Source organism: Parasteatoda tepidariorum, chromosome 5 (assembly GCF_043381705.1).
Source record: "Parasteatoda tepidariorum isolate YZ-2023 chromosome 5, CAS_Ptep_4.0, whole genome shotgun sequence".
Classification (NCBI taxonomy): Eukaryota; Metazoa; Arthropoda; class Arachnida; order Araneae; family Theridiidae; genus Parasteatoda; species Parasteatoda tepidariorum.
The window spans coordinates 82,014,252-82,033,066 of NC_092208.1; the positions used below are offsets into that span (position 1 = coordinate 82,014,252).

General features: G+C 27.5%; 1 protein-coding gene across 1 annotated transcript in view; it reads left to right on the forward strand.

Annotated features, from left to right (window-relative positions):
* Positions 1 to 5,019: 5,019 nt before the first annotated feature.
* Positions 5,020 to 18,815, forward strand: part of LOC107447489 (transcriptional adaptor 3) — a gene marked incomplete at its 3' end in the record, with an annotated part of 19,684 nt that continues 5,888 nt past the window's right edge. The window contains 7 exon segments of the mRNA XM_043050598.2: positions 5,020 to 6,757; positions 8,313 to 8,473; positions 9,514 to 9,615; positions 10,804 to 10,941; positions 14,003 to 14,123; positions 15,802 to 15,895; positions 16,533 to 16,657. Coding sequence (XP_042906532.1) covers positions 8,381 to 8,473; positions 9,514 to 9,615; positions 10,804 to 10,941; positions 14,003 to 14,123; positions 15,802 to 15,895; positions 16,533 to 16,657 — 673 coding nt within the window.

An 18,815-nucleotide genomic window follows, 5' to 3' on the forward strand; every position in this document is an offset into this window, starting at 1 on the left:
TAGAACAAGAACAGAAAAGATGATAAGAACATAAAGAATTGCACGTGCAATGCAGTACATGCTTTTTTAATAATGTATCATTGTTTCGTTTTCTTAAAAGAAAAATAAGAAATTATTCAAAATTAAATTTTTTTTCTTTAACATTATTCATAAAGGGCCCCCAAATGAAGACAGGCCCCTGAAGATATAAAAGTGACTCTGGTAGAACATAAATATATTGTATGCTTTGGATCATATTTTTTTTCACACAATACTTCAAAATCAGTTGATAATGCTTCTGAGATATCAGTGCATTAGCAACAAAAATCAAGTTGGGCTGTCGAAAGTTACAGAATAGACAATCGCTGCCGAAGGGATAATATTAAAAACTTCGGAGCAATAAATATCATCATAATACATTTTAATAGCCTTTTTGTTTTTCCTCCTCGTCTACAAAATTCGTGAGTACAAAAATAAATATATAAAAAATTAAATAAATAATAATAACATTAGTTAAATGAAAGAAAATTAATCTAATTTTGAATTTATTTTTTAAAAGAATTTTAAAAGTAAGTGTAATTTTCTAAATTTTTACTACAATTGGGTATAGTGCGTCAAAATAATAATTTTTGATCTAACGATCGCCTCTTCTCGTTTTAGGACTGAAACTTGGTAGCTCGAGGGGGTGACCTCAAATATGCTAATTAATTAGTGCACACGATATTTTAAGTTACGAAATCAGACAACAAAAAAATTTATTTTCTCTGAATAAACATATCTTTTTTCCCCGACTAATTTGGATTTCTATTTCCCAAAACATAGGAGGTAGCCTCAATCTGGGAAATACGGCTATGAATATGGCCCTCCCCCCATAGTTTGGTCAGGAGAACGATCCAAAGTTTGAGTATTTCGCCATATCTCAAGAACTTTTTAATCGAATATAAAAATTTTGGCACACAATTATTAAATTCGTTTATCCAAAGGTAATTCCTTGCAAAAATTTAATTTCAATGAATATTTATTACTTTATTTAATAATAGTCGAAAAAATTTTGAATTGTAAAGTACACAATTTTTTACATTATTTTAAAATATCTATTTTTACATGGCAAAATACGAAATTTGAGCGAAATATGTTGAATAGTTCCTGAGAAATCGAATTTTAATTATACGATTCTTTTAAAATTCGATTTCTCCGGCACTATTCAACCGATTTCGCTCAAATTTGTTAATGATGTAGAAAATTATCTAACTTACAATTCAAAATTTTTCAACTATTATTAAATAAAGTTATAAATATTTACTGAAACTTTTTTTTTTTGCTCGGAATATCTTTGGATAAACGAATTTTATAATTGTGTGCAAAAATGTTTCATTTTGTGTAAAATGAAGTTTAAAAAAATTGTACTCTGTGATTCAAAAATATAAATAAATGAAATCGATCATTTAATTAAATTCGTAAAAATGATAAATAGTTATTAAGAGTCCTTTTTTAAAAAATGAAATTAGATTAAAAAAAAAAAAGTGAACAATGAGTTTTATTAGCGAGTGAGTTTTACAAGCTTTTGTATTCACATAATTAGCATTGGGGATGTTACACAAAATGTAAATAATTAGATTTTTTCCAAACTAAACTAATATTGAAAGGATTTTTTAAATGTTATGCTTTTCTGACAGATGGCATAATTTAATTAATAGTAATTATTAAACATATTTCAGCCCCCTAATTCGAAAGATCATAACCTTTTACTTAAAATTTCGTTCAGTAAAAAAAAAATGCTATCAAATTGTTTCATACTTCATTTTGAAAAATGTATTTATTTTGATCAATGATAATTCCCACTAGTGAATTCTCACGGAGTACTTTGTCATAGTCGATAGAAAAAACAATTTTTTAAGCGCACAATTAGCAAAGAAGTTAACTTCGTGTATTTATTTTTAATTAATAGTTAAGAAAGGTAAAATGAACAAATAAACCATTTGAAAGTCGAACAAAATTATAATCTTGCATCCGTGGTTTTATATATGCACACTACTGTGGTACAATACATTAAGCAAATAGTTGCATCATTAGCATTAAGTTTTAATTCTCAACTTATGTGAATTTTTTTTTTTCACTATAGTTCAGCATATGAAAATACTTAATTTCAAAACAACTAAATTTTGCGATTATTTTACTATAATTAAGTACCGAAATGTTAAATATTAACTACCGAGGAAAAATACTTAAAACTGTTCTAAAAAATAAATAAAAGAATATTCTGATACAACTTTTTTAATTTGCAACTTTTTTTTAATGGAAAAGTTTGAATGTTTTCTTCGCATTCAACAATAAAATTCTCTTTACTTTAATTTTATACTTTTCAAGAAGGGACTTTAAAATTTTTGTTACAAAAATAGAGGTGTGTGAAAGAGATATGTAACTGTTGAATCAAGTAAAAAATTATTTGCTTTTGCTCCTGGTCATGCTGATCTCCATAACATAGACCTCTCTCAAATTACAGAAAAATGCTTGAGTCTTGTCAAGCTTGATTTCTCCATGATGATCTGTTTCAATTAGAATATGGTGTATTTAACTAATGCAATATGCAATACTTCTCATTGGCTCTTCAGCCGACTTCGCCCTTTTTGGAGGATAATAAAGATTACGTATAAAAATAAGTGGATATTTCCGTATCGTGATCGATCACGCCAACTACTATCGCCAAGGTGCCAAATGGATTTTAAACTTACAAATTTGAGGAAAAAAAAACTTGCAGATGTTTGCCCGGATGTGGCTACGAGTTATACCTTTCGAGTTGGCCCCTTTCTGTGATATTTTCTTTTAGTTTCTCGCGGGCTACTGCCTGGAAGTTTCCAAGACTTGGTGGTTATTCTGCCACAGATCACGATACGGAAAAACGTGTAATACTCATAGAGTTAAGAGTGGTAATACTCGAATTATAGTATCGGGACATCTTTCCGGTGCGTTCCGACCCCACTACTCCTTTTAACATACATTGGAGTACAAATATATTAGTACGCCATCATGACAACTTAGTTCCTCTGATTATTGGAGATCGAAATGGGCTACATGTGGCGTAGAGCAGGATTCTCTACCTATGGCAACACCTGCTTTCACCATTAGCGCGTGGAGAGTCATAAAAGAAGGAAGTACGTAAGTTTCTGTCTTGATTTTAATATAGATTAAAATTTGTGAAGTTGTGAAACTATATGGAACTGAAAACTACATTAAGCATTGTCCTAAAAGAAAGATTGATCAAAGCATCATGGAAATTTAAAAAAATATTTTTATTAATTTACAAAAATATTTTTATTAATTAAAAGAGGAGGAAAGGAAAGGGAGAAAGGCCAAAGTCATGGAATCAGAGATGGTGTATTCAAGCATTGCGATCGCCTATTCCTTGTAGTAGGGAATTTTACACAATTTCCCTTTTCTTTTTCCTTTTCAAGCAGGGAATTTTTTTCATGGAAAACATTCTAAACGATGTGTTTTAACAAGACAAGTTCGTAAAAAGCTTTCCAGGTTTCCCTTTTATTCAGCTTGTATGCCAAAGAGTAAACGAAATCAACTCAAAAGTTTGAAAAATTTGTTGATGAGGTGAGTGTTGGTGGTTTGTAGTTGTTGATGTTTGTTGATCTTCATTATAGTGAGTTATGAATTTGTTCTCTTAATTTATTGACATATTTATAATCCTTTTTAATTATCGTATTTAGCTGAACTTTTTTGGATCTATTCCCACTATTGTAGCGAATATGAAATCATAGTTATAGTTTATTTTGGCGCATCTGTTATAGGCTCTAATCAGAAATTGCATTTATACGGCAATGTAACATTTTATTTATCTGTGTTGGTAAAATTCTATGTTTATTTATTTGCTTAAATCGTCATATACCATTGGTAGAGACGCTTGATTATTATGTGATATCGCAAAAAATACTGTTCTTCAAAGCCACATTCTGTGATTATGATGAAGTCTCAAATCATTCTGAAATATGCTTAATAATTTGGCTTAATCCTAGTACACAGTGCACGGACAATTTGGCGATCTTTGGAAAGGCGATTAAGTTTAATTTTATTTATTTTTTTGTTGTGAGAAAGTAACCACCTGAAGGCTGACTTCCACATGTTTTTTTTTTCTTTCTTTTTTTCATTTGCAAGTTTAAAATCCACTTGATGACTGATCAAAATCTCTCTCTTTTTTTCATTGTTTTATGTATTTACCATTTTCAAGTTAGGATTTTTCTATAGTTTTCCCTTTCCCAATTGTTGGTCACAAGCATTATCTTGTAATATTTATTTTGATTTTTTCCTTAATTTTATTCATTTAAACTTATTAGACTAAAACATGAACAAAATAAGGATTTAAAAAACTTTTAGAAGGCAAATATTATTTGGATGTAGTTAATAGTTGTATTTGCAAATAATATTTATAATTTTGTCAAAATGGAGAAATAATAGTGATCAAAATTATAGGGATATTTTTATTTTGGAAACTTGTTTCGCACTCACTATAATTGACAAAGTGCTGAAAAGATTTTAAACTTGGTAAAATTTAAAAAAAAAATTACATGGAAGTTTGCCTGGTATTGACTACTAGTTATACCCTTGGAGTTGGCCCTATTCTATGATGTACCACTGCACAAAAGTCGCCAATATTTGGTGGTTATTTTTGCCCAGGTATAAATATGAAAATCTTCACTAGACAATTTTCATGTTAAATCAGAGTGCTTGTCAAACTCAAAAGTTTCAAAAATGAAAGCTATATAAATGGGCTATAAAATGCTTCAACATATGTTTTTGTTTTTTATTCACCTTTTTTTCAAAAAAATGTTGAAAATTCTTACCTCAAGGTGTTAAACATCATTCACTAATACTTTTTGACGAAAGCAATACTTTGTTGAGCTATAGAAACCCTGCTTTCTTTTCTTTTTCGCAAAATTCATTTTTTTTTTTTTTTAATATGTATATATTTCTAATAGCATCCACTTTATAATTTATCATAAATAAAGTTATGTGTTAATAAAATGATAAAATGAAAAGTGAATTAGACATATTATTCATGAACATTTTTATAATAAATATGGTACTATTTTGGTTATCGGAACCATAAAGCCAAGCTTGACAACATTTAGAAACAACACCAGATTCTGGTTTACAAATGTCACTGGCAAGTGATATTTCATATAAGTGTATCAAATAATACTGCTATCTTTAATAATAACTATATACATCAAACATCAAATACAAAAATATAGCGATCAATTTCAATAACTTAACATTTCAAAAGGATAACATTGAAAATATCAAACATAACCAGTGTTTCCGTTAGACTTTGGAAATTATGGTTCATGGAACTCAGAACTTTTAATTTTGTGCACTTTTTATCACCTAAATTTGTATTTCATTTTAATATAATATAAGTCCTTTTTTTTTTAAATATTTGTACATGAAAAGTTATGCTTTATGGCTCAAATAAAATCATTAAAATGCAATAATCAATTGATTTAGTAATAATTCGAAAAATAATTATAACCAAAATATCCATGTTGTTTTTAAACATTCAAATCAGATGATTTTTCCCAATGTTAGTAAGATGCACAATCTTTTTTTTTATATCTGCACACCTATGTATTTATGCTAAAGTGATCATTGACTCATCTATGATGAATTAATCATGTGAAACAAGAATTTGCTAATGGAATGCTAAAGCAACCATCAATGAGAAGTAACATGCTTTATAAAAAAATTTAAAAATGAGCAGTAAATTAACAACTATGTAACAAAACTAGCAAAAAAAAAAACATGTAAAAGAAATAATTTAAGGGTACAAAAATAATGAGGAAGGTAATTCAGTGATCAAATATTTACATATTATTCCAGTTTTTTTTTCAACCTCTCAGATTTTACATCCAATTTATTGCATTACTTTAATTAATACTCAAGAGTCTTTTTCTAGTGATCATTTCTTGTGCATGTAATGACAGATTTAGAATAATCTGATCAAGGAATTCAATGCAATTCTAAATGCTGCTAAGTGTTTATAAATATTTAAAAGCTTTGAATTGTTTTCTGTTTACTTGAGAATTCTTATTCATGCTTTATGCATATTTGAGTTATATGATTTTTAAATAATTATTTGCTTAAACATTAATGCATATGTGTCAGAGTTATACATAAATATAATTTACTTGTAATCAAAGTAATGTGATTGCAGGTAATCATAATGATATGTGACCATAATTACATATAATCATGATTACATGTAACAGTTTTATACCATTGGGCTAGGGGCGTACAAAAGGGGTTTTGTCTTGGTCATCGAATCGACTACTAAATGTTTTATTCTTTCTAGATAGGGAAAAAAATTTCTATGAAGATATTATGAAAAGTTTCTCTGTAAATTCATGTAATGTTTGTAATAAGAGAGTTTTATATTATTTTTAACTTTAAATCAACCCTTTATTCAAAGGAATGTCAAACATATTTTTATATAATTAATCTCGTTGTTAAGCTAAAAGCTCTGTTAAGATTAGATGTTGCTTAATAAATGAGAATCGCTGTCTAAATTCTGTTTTTAAAAATAATTTTTAACATATGCACTGAAAGTGAAAGTTGATATCCCTGATTTGAAACAAAAATTATGACTAATAAAGAATATTTTTAATTTTATTTATTTACATTTTATAGGTAAAACCATGNGCTGTTTACGATCTTCCAGCTAAAGCACCTGAGCTTCCTATTGCTGACATCAATAATTGTCCGATTTATAATGCAGGTAATAAAAAGAAGTACTTACAATACTGTTCCTTTTTTTTCCCTTATGAAATATAAAATTATGTTATGTAAAATATATTTTTATCATATGTTGTTGACTCTCTGAAATCTGCATATTTTGATACTAGAAGCTTTGCTGATTTTAGAATTTTAGATTCTACATTAGAATTTACAGTTTTTAGAATTCTAGGATGATTTACTTAACCTTTCTAATTCAGACAGAATTTTAAGCACTCTTTTGTTTGCATAATTTTATGCATGAGTAAAATCCCTTCCTTAAAGCCATAATCATAATAAGATGTAAAATTATAGGAAAAAAAATCTATGTTCCACACAAAAAAGCAGGAGTATATTGAAATTATTATAAAATATAAACCAAAGTTTTTATAAAATATCTTGATTAACAATAGATAACACTGTATAAAACAAATAATCTAATCAATCACTTAAATATGATCCATTTTATATTCCTTTTTGCAGTTCTAGATCCATCCAATTTTGTGTTTTAAATAAAAGGAAATCAGAGGTAATGTTCATTATAGAATTATATTTTTTGGAATAAATGATAGAAAATAATAATATGAATAAAAAAAATTACAAATGGAAAGAACTGCAGATGATCTGGATGAAATGAAATGTTTTCATTAAAGTAGATGAGACTAATTACAATAAAATCAGTAACACTTAATAGGAGAGCACAATACTGATAAGAATATTAAAGTTCCATTAAAATTTGCTTGTTTTACATCCTTTACAAGTTCAACCTACGGATAATTTGAAGTTTGCAATTGGGAAAATAGAGGAAACAAACAGTTATCTAACAATAATCGTAACATTGATAATTTTAAAAACTTCAAAAAGTATGTAAATTGAAATTATAGTTAGATGTATTTTGTTACTAATTGTTTGACCACACAAAAGTCATGTTTTATTGTTACTAATTTGCATTCTGTTAATTGCCTAATTAAAAAAATTATCACTTAATTTATAATTTAGGTCTCCTAGTTAAATTTAATGAATATTTAATTACTTTAAGAACCTTTAGTTCAACTTGGAGGAAGAAACCCAATTTAAGAAAACGATATATTAACATTTTTAAAACCTTGATTTTTTTAATCCCTTAATTATAAGCTGGGGGCAGAAAATTCTCAGAACTTAATAGTTCCTTTGAAGGTAGTTTTTCTTTTGTTTAAAATCCCCTGAAAGTAGAATTATTATTATTATTTTTAAACTTTTTTAAAGTAAAGTTTGTGCATATATTGCTAAAATTTATTGATTATAATTTTTTTTCTTTAACAATGAAAATTTTTTTTTTTTGATTTTACACATTTCTTAGAAATGTTTTTTTTAATGATAAAAAAATTTCATCAATTTATTTAAATTAATTAAATTTGTTCAAAGCTGCCTTAATTTCCCCCAAATCTTGTTCATATTATTTGACGTATTCTGCACCAATGATTTAGTATTTATATTGTTTTAATTTTTTGAAGTTATTATTTTTGCATGTTTAATCATTCAGTGATTGTTCGTATCTAAAAGTAATATTCATGTTGCAGGCGTGAAGAAAGAAGGCAAAGGTGTACTGTTTAAAGATTTAGTATCTCTACAGTATGAACTGGAATACATGCAAGTTTGTATGTTAAGGAGACAAGAGAAGCTTAAGGTTGAAATCTCCAATCTTGAAAATCCAGCAGCTAAAAGAAACAAAAGATCAAGAGTATGCAAATACATTCATTTTATTCTAATGATTTTATGCTACCTATAGCTGAGATTAGACCTGAAACTAAGCACTGGTCACATGGCGAGTCAACAAAAGAAAGTGGTGCCTTAAATAAAATAAACTACCGGTATTTTTATTTTCTCATCACTATTTTAAAAAATTGTTTAATGAGAAAAATACATCAATGTAGAAAGATACTCTGGAAAGCAGAATTTTCGTTAAAATGTGAAATGTTTCCATTCAAAATTTTGAGAATTCATGGTGGAAAGATTCACGTGAAAGCAGAGTTTTTGAACAATTCACATTTTTCAAAGTTGTAATGTATTTTGCCTGCCCAAATATTTTTACATTAAGTTCTTCAGTACGTCAGTATCTTTAATTAAATGTTCTCACATATTTATCTTATTTTTATTGTTTAATTTACTTTTATAGCCATTGATTAAATTGAACATAAATTTTTCAAAAATATATTTTAATCCAAGCAAGAAAGTTTGCAAAAATTGGCTATTAAATGAAACAGGATATTGGTTCACCGACTCATTAGATTGGAGGAAAAAGTAGTTACTGAGTCATTAAAGTCTACCGTCCACTGGTTACTAACTGAAAATTAGAATTTTTTATGTCTAGCCGAGATACCAAGTCTCCTGAATTTTTCTGGTTAATAAATTGGTAAACTTAAAATTAAATGCTTGTTCCTGGTTGCTTGAAGAATTTCTTAGCTCTCCATTTTTTACTTGAAATTTTAAAGGTTATTATTTTTGTAACCCGTTCAATGATTGCTTGCATTAGGAAAGTAATATTCATGTTGCAGATGTGAAGATAATGTGAAGGGAGAGGAAAATTTTTTGGAATAATTTTTTTTCTGAAGAAAAGTACTTTGAATATATTTTACTCAAATGATGAAAAAATTTTTGGAATAAATCTTTTTCTAAAGAAAAATACTTTGAATATATATTACTCCTACTAATAAGTATTTAATACTTAATTAACTATTTTTAACAAATTCCTTTATGAATTAAATTTTTCTTGCTTTTTAGTCTTCCGATTCTGGTGGGAAGAATGCCAAACAATCAAAAAAGTGTAAAGGCAATGGTAAAAAAGCTTCCACTCCTTGTCGACCAAAGAACAAATTTGTTCAGGTAATTAGTTTAGTTTTGCTCAATAAAAAGCTTTTTTATTTCCAGGTTATATTGTTATAATGAAACAGCTTACTCTTTTTCTGGTTAACTGTTACAAATTTTTAATTAAATTAAGAAAAGAGAATTGTAAGATAATTAATGTAGCCTAAATAAGGCTTAAATGCAAAATAAGTATTGAATTTTTTTTAATTGAGTATATACTGTACCACAGCGGTTCCCAATTTTTTTCGACTACGTAGCCCTAAATAATCAGTCTTCTCATGACAGATTTTGTAAAGAAAGTTTATTAAGTTAATTGTGATAATATAATTTATCACAATTAACTTAATTTGTAATAATAATAATAACATTAATATAATTGTAATAATAATAATAACATTAATATAATTGTAATAATAATAATAACAATTAACTTATAAATTTATAAGATAATTAATGTAGCCTAAATAAGGCTTAAAAGCAAAATAAGTATTTAATTTTTTTTTATTGAGTATATACTATACCACAGAGGTTCCCAATTTTTTTCAACTACACTGCCCTAAATAATCAGTCTTCTCATGACAAATTTGGTAAATAAAGTTTATTAAGTTAATTGTGAACATTATAACTTATAAAAGACTATTTTAAATATTTAATTAGTGGTATGAAGATTTTTAACTGTTTTATTATTAATAATCTTAAATTATGTTTTCTATCAGGCAGTGAATTTTCAATCATTGTGCTAGATCTAGTCTTGTTATGAATTTGTTTTTGGTGTAGATACATAAATAAGCTGAGAAGAAATAAAATAAGGCAAATTATGGTCTGAAAATGAAAACTTTGCAGAACTAGGTTGAAAATGGTTATTTGTCCTTAGAAGTATTATATTTTCTTTTACAGAAATGCCATTTCTATTTCTTTTGACATTTTGCTTGAAATAATTTCATGAAAGCAACCAAAAGATTAAATAAATTATGAGATGGATTTAAATATAATCTGAGGTTTCAAAACCCCTCACTGGTTATAAAAAGTACTAACTCTCGGAACCCCTTTAACTCTTCAACGGAATATCATTTGGGAACTGTGGCTGTACCCTATAGTTTAATTTTGGTAATGTCATTTGGTACATATGCTTCCAATCTTTTTTCTATTGTTCATTCAAATATGATAATTTTTTAATAAAATAAATTAAAAGCTTATTCATTACAGCCTCCACCAAGGTCTTATGAGTGTGGGGTCACAGATGCCCTAGTTGAAACTCCTAAACCCACAAAAAATGATGGTCCTTCTCGATTTTGGTCCTTCATTGAACCCTACTGTGCTGACATCACTGAGGATGATATTAAGGTATTCCACTACTACATCTCTTTTAATATTTATAAAATCAGGAATTTCTTTTAATGTTTTAAGGATCTTGAAACAATTAGTAAATCTTATGACTGACAATAGTTTGTCTGTTGCTGTTACTAATTAGCTAAATTAGTTTGTAGTACTGTAGAGTTCTGGAAAGCCAAGGTCATTGTCACTGGATCATTTGTTAAGTAAAATATAACTGTTTATAACAAAATATTAACATGATTAAAGTATGAATTTGAAAGATATGCTTGTGTAGCTTCTAGCTGTAGTTTTAATTAGGTTGTTTTTTAAAAGCAAATAGACTAACCAAATGCAGATCAAATGGTCTTAAGTATTGGTCCAGTTGCTTACAAATAGGGTTGCTTTTGGAACAGTATACTCTTTGAATTTAAGAGAGATTACTTTGCGAAATCTGAAGATAAGTAGCGTGTCTTTTATTCTCAAGTCTTGCTACATGTTTGGTATTGTTCTTTATCCTGTCTAGATTGCTATATTGCATTTAATTTCTGTATTTGCTTGCCTATAAATGTTCTACCATCCTCTATGGAGCAGGCTGCCCTATTGATTTGGGACCATTAAAAAAAAATTTCTAGTTTTTTTAATACTAATAGTAGGAAAAGTTTTTAATTTACTCTTTTTCTTATTTCGACTTCAAAGTCTAAGTGGTTAGATCAAGGCATTATCTGACATGTCTATATTTTTGACCTTTAAAGTTTTGAACTCATCCTTATTTCTTACTCTGTGCACGAGTTCTTTTTTTATTGTTGCTCCCCTCGCTCCAGTCTCATAAGCAATTAAATTTTTTATATATTACCATGCTGAACTATGCATAACATATTTCAAACATTTAAAAACAAAATTATTTTCCTATTTCATTTTTTTTTTTCTATAAATAAAAATCATCATCAGTATAATTTTTATTATTTTTATACCACAACCTTGAATTGAGTGCAGAATAAAATCTATTTTGAGAGATTTCCTCTACATCTACCTAAAACAATAGAATTCGAAAACCATTATATGGTTGCTGATGTCTTGATTTCATTAAAACTCTCTATTATTTCTCACGCTTTCTTTTACGCCAACACATTTGAATGCGTGAGGCTAAAAAAATGTGCCTTGGCATTAGATTTAATCAACTAATAGTCAATACGGATTCTTGTACTTTTCTTGGCAAAAACCATGCCAGAAGAGACACATATTTTTGATTTCTTGGTGGACGGAGGTGTCCTGTGGGGTTTAACCCTGCAGGCACACCCTCTGGACTATTTTCAAAATATATTAGTTTTTATGTACATGAATATTTTTTTTTACTTTGGAGTTCCATATAATTCCATATTTCTGAAATAAAATACTTTCATTATTTATCGAATTTAATTCTTCATTAAAGCAATTCCTATTGTTTAATATGCACATCACTCTTGCCTACATCACACTGGAATAATATATGAGAAATTGAAAATACATTCATCAACATTTTCAAATCATGGTAATTCATTGAACTTCTTCAATAAATAGTAATTTCTTAAGCACCAAAACCTTCCTGGATACATATACATGTGTGTGTGTATATATATACATGTGTAAGTTAAAGATACAACTAAAACAAGAAAAAAAATTTAAAGAGGAAAAATTATTACTCAATAAATTGTTTTTGAAAAATTTAAAAAAAAAAAAGTTGTAAAACAACATAAGGAAGAGCTGTAATCTCGTTGTCAGCTCACACCATTATATTCACAAAAAGAGTACTTTCTAATATTGGATGCAACCAAGCAAAATATATCAATACAATAGTGTGAGGAGTACAAAAAAAAAAGATTTTTAAAAATTATTTATTTTTTAAAATAAATAAATTATTTACAGTTGATTTTACAGCTGTATCACTGTTTGCTCGCATTTTTGCAAACAAGTACAGTATTTTTTTCCTTCCTTTTATTGTGCTGAAATTATTATTTCCATAGTGAAGATATTTTTCAAAATTCAATTGTTTAGAACGACTTTTATCGCTAATTTTCTTTTTAATGTGTAACTCAAAAGAAATTATTGAGTCCAATTTTTGAGGAAGACAAAATTAAAATACACAGCCACACTAGTTCTCTAAATTTTACAATTTTTCAATTTGCTAAACATCTGTAAAAAGATTAATATCTTTTTTGATTTTAGCTCTCGTGATTTTACCTCAAATTCCTTTATTTGTCTGAAATATTATATTGAGTGGTGCTTTAAGAGATTTTTAATTAATGAGGAGGACATATACCCAATGAGGCCTGGGCTAAATTTAGATAAATAAATTTTAAATATTATGTTCAATTGTGTGCTAAAACTTTTGTATAATTAGCATTTATCAATGAAACTGTATTTATTGGTTCACAACAATGCAATTCTGGCTTATTTATCCCCTTATTACTAGCATATTTTTCTGAAACATCCTCACAATGCCTCACTTAGGCTTAAATATATTTACAACTTGTTTTTAGCTTGTTAAAAAGGCTTTATATCATTTTTTTTAAAATTATTTTATCATGTTTCATATATCAGTTATTAAAATTTTACATTAGCTATTTTAGAAAGTATTTTCAATGCACTTAATCTATTGTAGTAATTCTAGGAAATGTTAAATCTGTCAATAAACGCAAACATTTAAATCTTTTATAGAAATATTTATTGAATTGTTTACACAATGTTAATAAATTTTTTTTTTATTAAAAAGCTTTTCCTTGTCTATATGTTAACATCAGTGTATGAAATGTTGACATTCTACAAAATATCTAGTCATTATTTAGAATGCCTATCATTGTTAGGCCAAAGGGAAAAAAAAATGAATCATGAAAATTATTATATTTTTTGCTATTCACAGTTTAGAAAGCCTCTAGGATTTTCATGTCTGTAAAATGTTAGGCAATGTCTGAAATATTTCTCAGATGGTTTGTCAATAGAATGCCTTGGCAATGTTAAAAATAATAATCTTTTTATACTTCATCAGGTAACTGTAGGCATTCTATTAAGATTTCAACTATCGACAGTAACATATTTATATATATTTTTCTCACAGTCGATTGAAACCTGGATTAACTCACACGAAGAGGATGCAGAGTACCAAAAAATACCTGAATTGGGAAATCATTTTGCTGAACAGTGGCCAAAAGATGAAATGAGTGAAGAATTAAAAGAAGGTATGGGAAAATTCATTTGCTTCTGTAATATTTATTGTGTAGAATTGTTTTTCAAATTGATATCCAAAGTGATTTATTCATAGTTTTTTATTCTTTTGCTTTTTTAATTTGAAACAAATAATTTAGGTCAGAAAAGTATTGTTAAGTTATTTTACTGTAATTTCAAATAATTAATTTTTAAGTAATTCAAAGACTTTGTAATTAATGTGCTGGAAGATGAAAGTTAAACTTGTAATGCTTTCGGTTTCATTTTTGCTATTTTTTAGCTGATATATAGAAGAATGCCCTTGCGTAAAAAATATCTGAAAGTTAAAAATTCTGTTTGAAAAAATTTCTGTATTTTACAGATTTTTAACTCTCTATAAATGTTGATACATTTAAAAAAAAATTATTAGTGTCTGTAGTTTTGTTAAAATGTCATGGCTGATTTGAAATCGCAATTAAAAAAATTATCTTGAACGCTTTGAATATGTACATTTTCTAAAGTAAAGTCAGTCTCAGTTTTTTCAGATAGTTGAGAGTTCCTGCTGCATAATGAAATACAATTTATTTATTTCTTAAATGGACTTATTGTAATAACTGCTGAAATTATTCATTACACAAATATATATTAAGCTTTTGCTTTCATGATTTGTTTAATGGAGACTTTGATATATGCAATTGCTGTAGTATTTATTAAACACTTTAAATCAAGTTGCGTGTAATATGATTTAGAAGGGGAAAATAAGGATTGAACCTTAAAGTACATAAATCTATTTTTATATATATAATCTACAAATCTATTTTTTAATAGTGTAAAAGTAGAACATTATGCTATTTATTTATAAATATCTATTCAATGGATAAAGTGTGAACCAGCAAAACCAGTCCCTTAATCTATAATGCAATAGCAAATATTTATTCATTTTTATTAGTAAATCTATTAAAACAACATGTTTTAACATGTTTAGTAATTCTATTAAAACAACAGTAATAGATTTTATGTTATGCACATTTTTTTTCCTTATTTTAAAATAAATTCATGTGAGTTTGTGATTAAATATCTTTATTTTGACTTATTTTTTTCCCCTTTTATGTTTTTTAAACTATTTTTTATTGCAATTTCTTATAGAAGCTAATTTCTAGTAGGTTATTTTTGCTTTAAATTCATGTTTAGAAAAATTTCTTTCTTAATACTGTTAGCATATGAGTAATTTCTGCTTTTTTTTTATTTTACCTAAACCCAGTGAATCCAATTATTCAATTCTCATTTTATAGTTTTTGTTAAATATGTTTGAAATCGTATACATTTAGCTTTTGTAATAAAAATTCCACATATTCATTAAATGAACAATTTTGCCATCAACAAATAATTATTTAATGTATAAACAAATTGAACTAATAAACTACCATTTGAAATTATTGGCTTTAAGCAGAAATGCTTTTAAAAAAATTTGTATAATAATAATTGTTGGCTAACTGACAATTTCTAAAATAGATCTAGCTGGTTTTATATTTAGTGTCTCATTACAAAAGTTGAAGGTTTTTATAATTATTGTCTATTCTAATATGTATATTATTGTTGCTTCAAAATGTAAGTTTTATAGTTTAAAAATTGTAGCACATTACAATAGTGATGAATGGGAAAGATCTGTATGATAACATTTAAAAGTAAATATTATTTTTTCTTTTGTTTTAGGTTCTAAAAGTGTTGAAAACCAAAAGGGATCTTTAGATACAGATTTAGCTTCTATGACTAAGGAAAAAGTCTTGAAATTAGGTGAAAAAGAATGGTAAAGGTTATTGATTATTTTTTACAGTGTTATAAATGTTTTTAATAATCCAGCCTTTAATTGCCGAATCCCAAAACAAAACTTTTATTTTCTTAATATATTTTCTGTAGTGATTAATAGGACAATTAAGTAACTTTTATTGCGACTGCAACCCAATAAAATTTGCATCTGACTAGTACTTTGCCAAATAATTTTTTTTTTCTGCGCGAGCCGCATCATCCACACAGTTTAAAATATAAATTGTCACATTAATTTGAATTTTTTTTTAAAACTTTAAATTGAAGATTTAATATGTCAAACTGCTATAATGTTGCTACTACTTAGAAGGTTTTTCTCAATGGCTGTACATGTTTGCAGCTATATATATATATTCTAAATGTTTAAATTACGAAAAAAATGAATAATGAGCATTTTTTGTGTCTACATCTTACTTACCCGATTAGCTCATTAATCAAGTAATGTATAATTTCAGAGGGGGTTTTGTCCCCAAAACCCTCCCCTAAACTATGCCACTGACCATGGCACAAAAAGGTTAAGAAACACTGTTCTAGAAGGTTAAGGCATGTTTATTAGGTTAGACATGTATTTAATGCTTATGTGACATGTGGTTCTCATTTTTTATTATTTGTTGCTTTAGCAAACAGATGGAAAGGAAAAATAATAGCCATCAAAATAATTCATTGATAAAGCGTCTTGTGTCAACATTAGTGCAAGAGAATGTTATGACGCCTCTAGATGTATGTTTGGCTGAATCTTCCAAAGGTAAACTTATTCAAAAGTCTTAAATCCAATTTGAGTTGTCAATCATAGTTAGTGCAATTATTCTGAATTTTAGTTTAAAGGGAAATTTTTTTTTTTATTGTTTTTCACTGTTATTAAGGTCATGATAATTTAAGAAAATTACAATAAGAAATATGTTACAAGATGATAACTTAATTGTAGAAAAATGATAATTTTGTCAGTAGTTTGTACAGTTATTTTGAAGGAAAAAACAGCTTATAAACTATATTATAAAAATGTCAAAAGCTCTGTTTTTTGAATTCGATTTTGTAGTTTTGATAGAGCAAAGCTTATGGGCTTTTGACAAAAACCACAACAAAAGTAAACTGAGTGCAAATTAATAATTACAATATAAAATTTTGTATTAAAACACATGCTTAAATTATTTCTAAATGAACAGTTCATTCCTTTTAAAAAAATTTAACTATTTCTTTTTATCGTTTTTTTTTTAAAACAAACTTTTCTTAGACTGTTATTGATGTAACAATAGAAATTTATAATTATCTTTTTAATTTTTTGTCTTTTTAAATTTAATTAGATTTTATTATCTTTTTAAATTTGATACTGACAATTTTTGTATTATTTTAATTTTTTTTTATGTGTGACAAAGTAAAATTTTTGCTAACCAAACTCATCATTTGCAATGGGAAGTTATTGCAATTTTAAACTTTTCTTTACAATACAGTAGAGAACCAATTATCCGGGATGCTCGGGACCATCGCTATCCCGGATGTCTGAATTTCCCGGTTTTCTGGATCGGCAAAAAAACGTAGTTTATCGATGTTTTATCTAACCCAAATTACAATGAAAACAAAGTAAAACATTTTAAGAAAAGAAAAGTTCTCTTTAATTAACAAAAATAGAAAAATAACATTTACAAGAATAGAAAAATAACATTTTAATAACATTTAAAAGTTTTGACAAGATAAGTAAGTTTAAAAATTACAAAATTCGCATATATTTATTTTTTAAACATTTCATCAACTTTTAGCTGACGAAACTTTGGTTTTTGATTGAGAAACAACTGTTGGATTTTATAAACAGCCATTACATGAGTTTCCTCAATAAATGACTTCTGTTCCATTCCAGCTATTAGTTCTTTAGTTAGTTGGATACATCGTTCATTAGATATGACAGATACTTGTTCAGCTTCATCTTCGTCGTCACTTTCGTTTTGTTCTGCGCCTGGGTTCAACGCCATCTGAATAATTTCAGAATCCATCATTTCGTTTACAATTGGGACTTCGTTATCTATATTAAAGCACTCATTAATCTCTGCTTCTGACATTAAGTCCCGCTCTAACCATTTTCGAGAGTATTCGCGGAGCTCATTTTGAAAATCTTTTTCTTTTGAAATTTTAAACCCTTCACAGGGATGCTACGCCTGCGCCATTTGCGACAAACTGAGACAAAACGGCATAACTGCGCCATTTTGCGACATTCAGCTCAGTTTCTGCCAAAGCTGCGCCATTCGGAGACAAAACGTCAAAAATTTGGCAAACCTGAATTCAGTTTCAAATATTAATCCGCATTGCCGTGAGTCATTGGAGATCATTTTGCCGTTCACGTCTCCAAGGGATGAAAGACTTCCACGAAAAAGCGGAAATCCGCTTTTTTTCTCCCAATTTTGAAAATTTCCGACCATGTTCCAAAAACTAAAATTTTTGGGAAGTCCTATTGGAGAAACCCAAGCCGCCCGAACGATAGTCGGATTACCGCGACTTCTGCTATAGAGTGGAAAGGAGTCTAAGCGTTTCGTTTCGACCACCGGTAATTGATTTTTTTTTCTTCGTTTGGCTGATTTTCGGAATTTTAAATATTAGGAACTGCGCTGGAATATGCTAAAATCGCGATTTTTAATCAGACGATTTTAATATCAATCATCGATTTTCGTATTTAACTTATTTAAAACTTATGTGTTGCGACTTTTTTTACGCTGTTTAAAAATCGTACTAGCAATTCCTATTCACTCAATTTAAAAATTCAATATCGCGATCTGTATTCTCGCGAGTTTAAAATCCAACGTCGCGATTCGTATTCACGCATTTTTAAATCCAATATTGCGATTCGTTATCACGCAGTTGTAATATCAGATCTCGTTTTTCGTATTTGTACGCTATTTAAAAATTACTCATTGCGA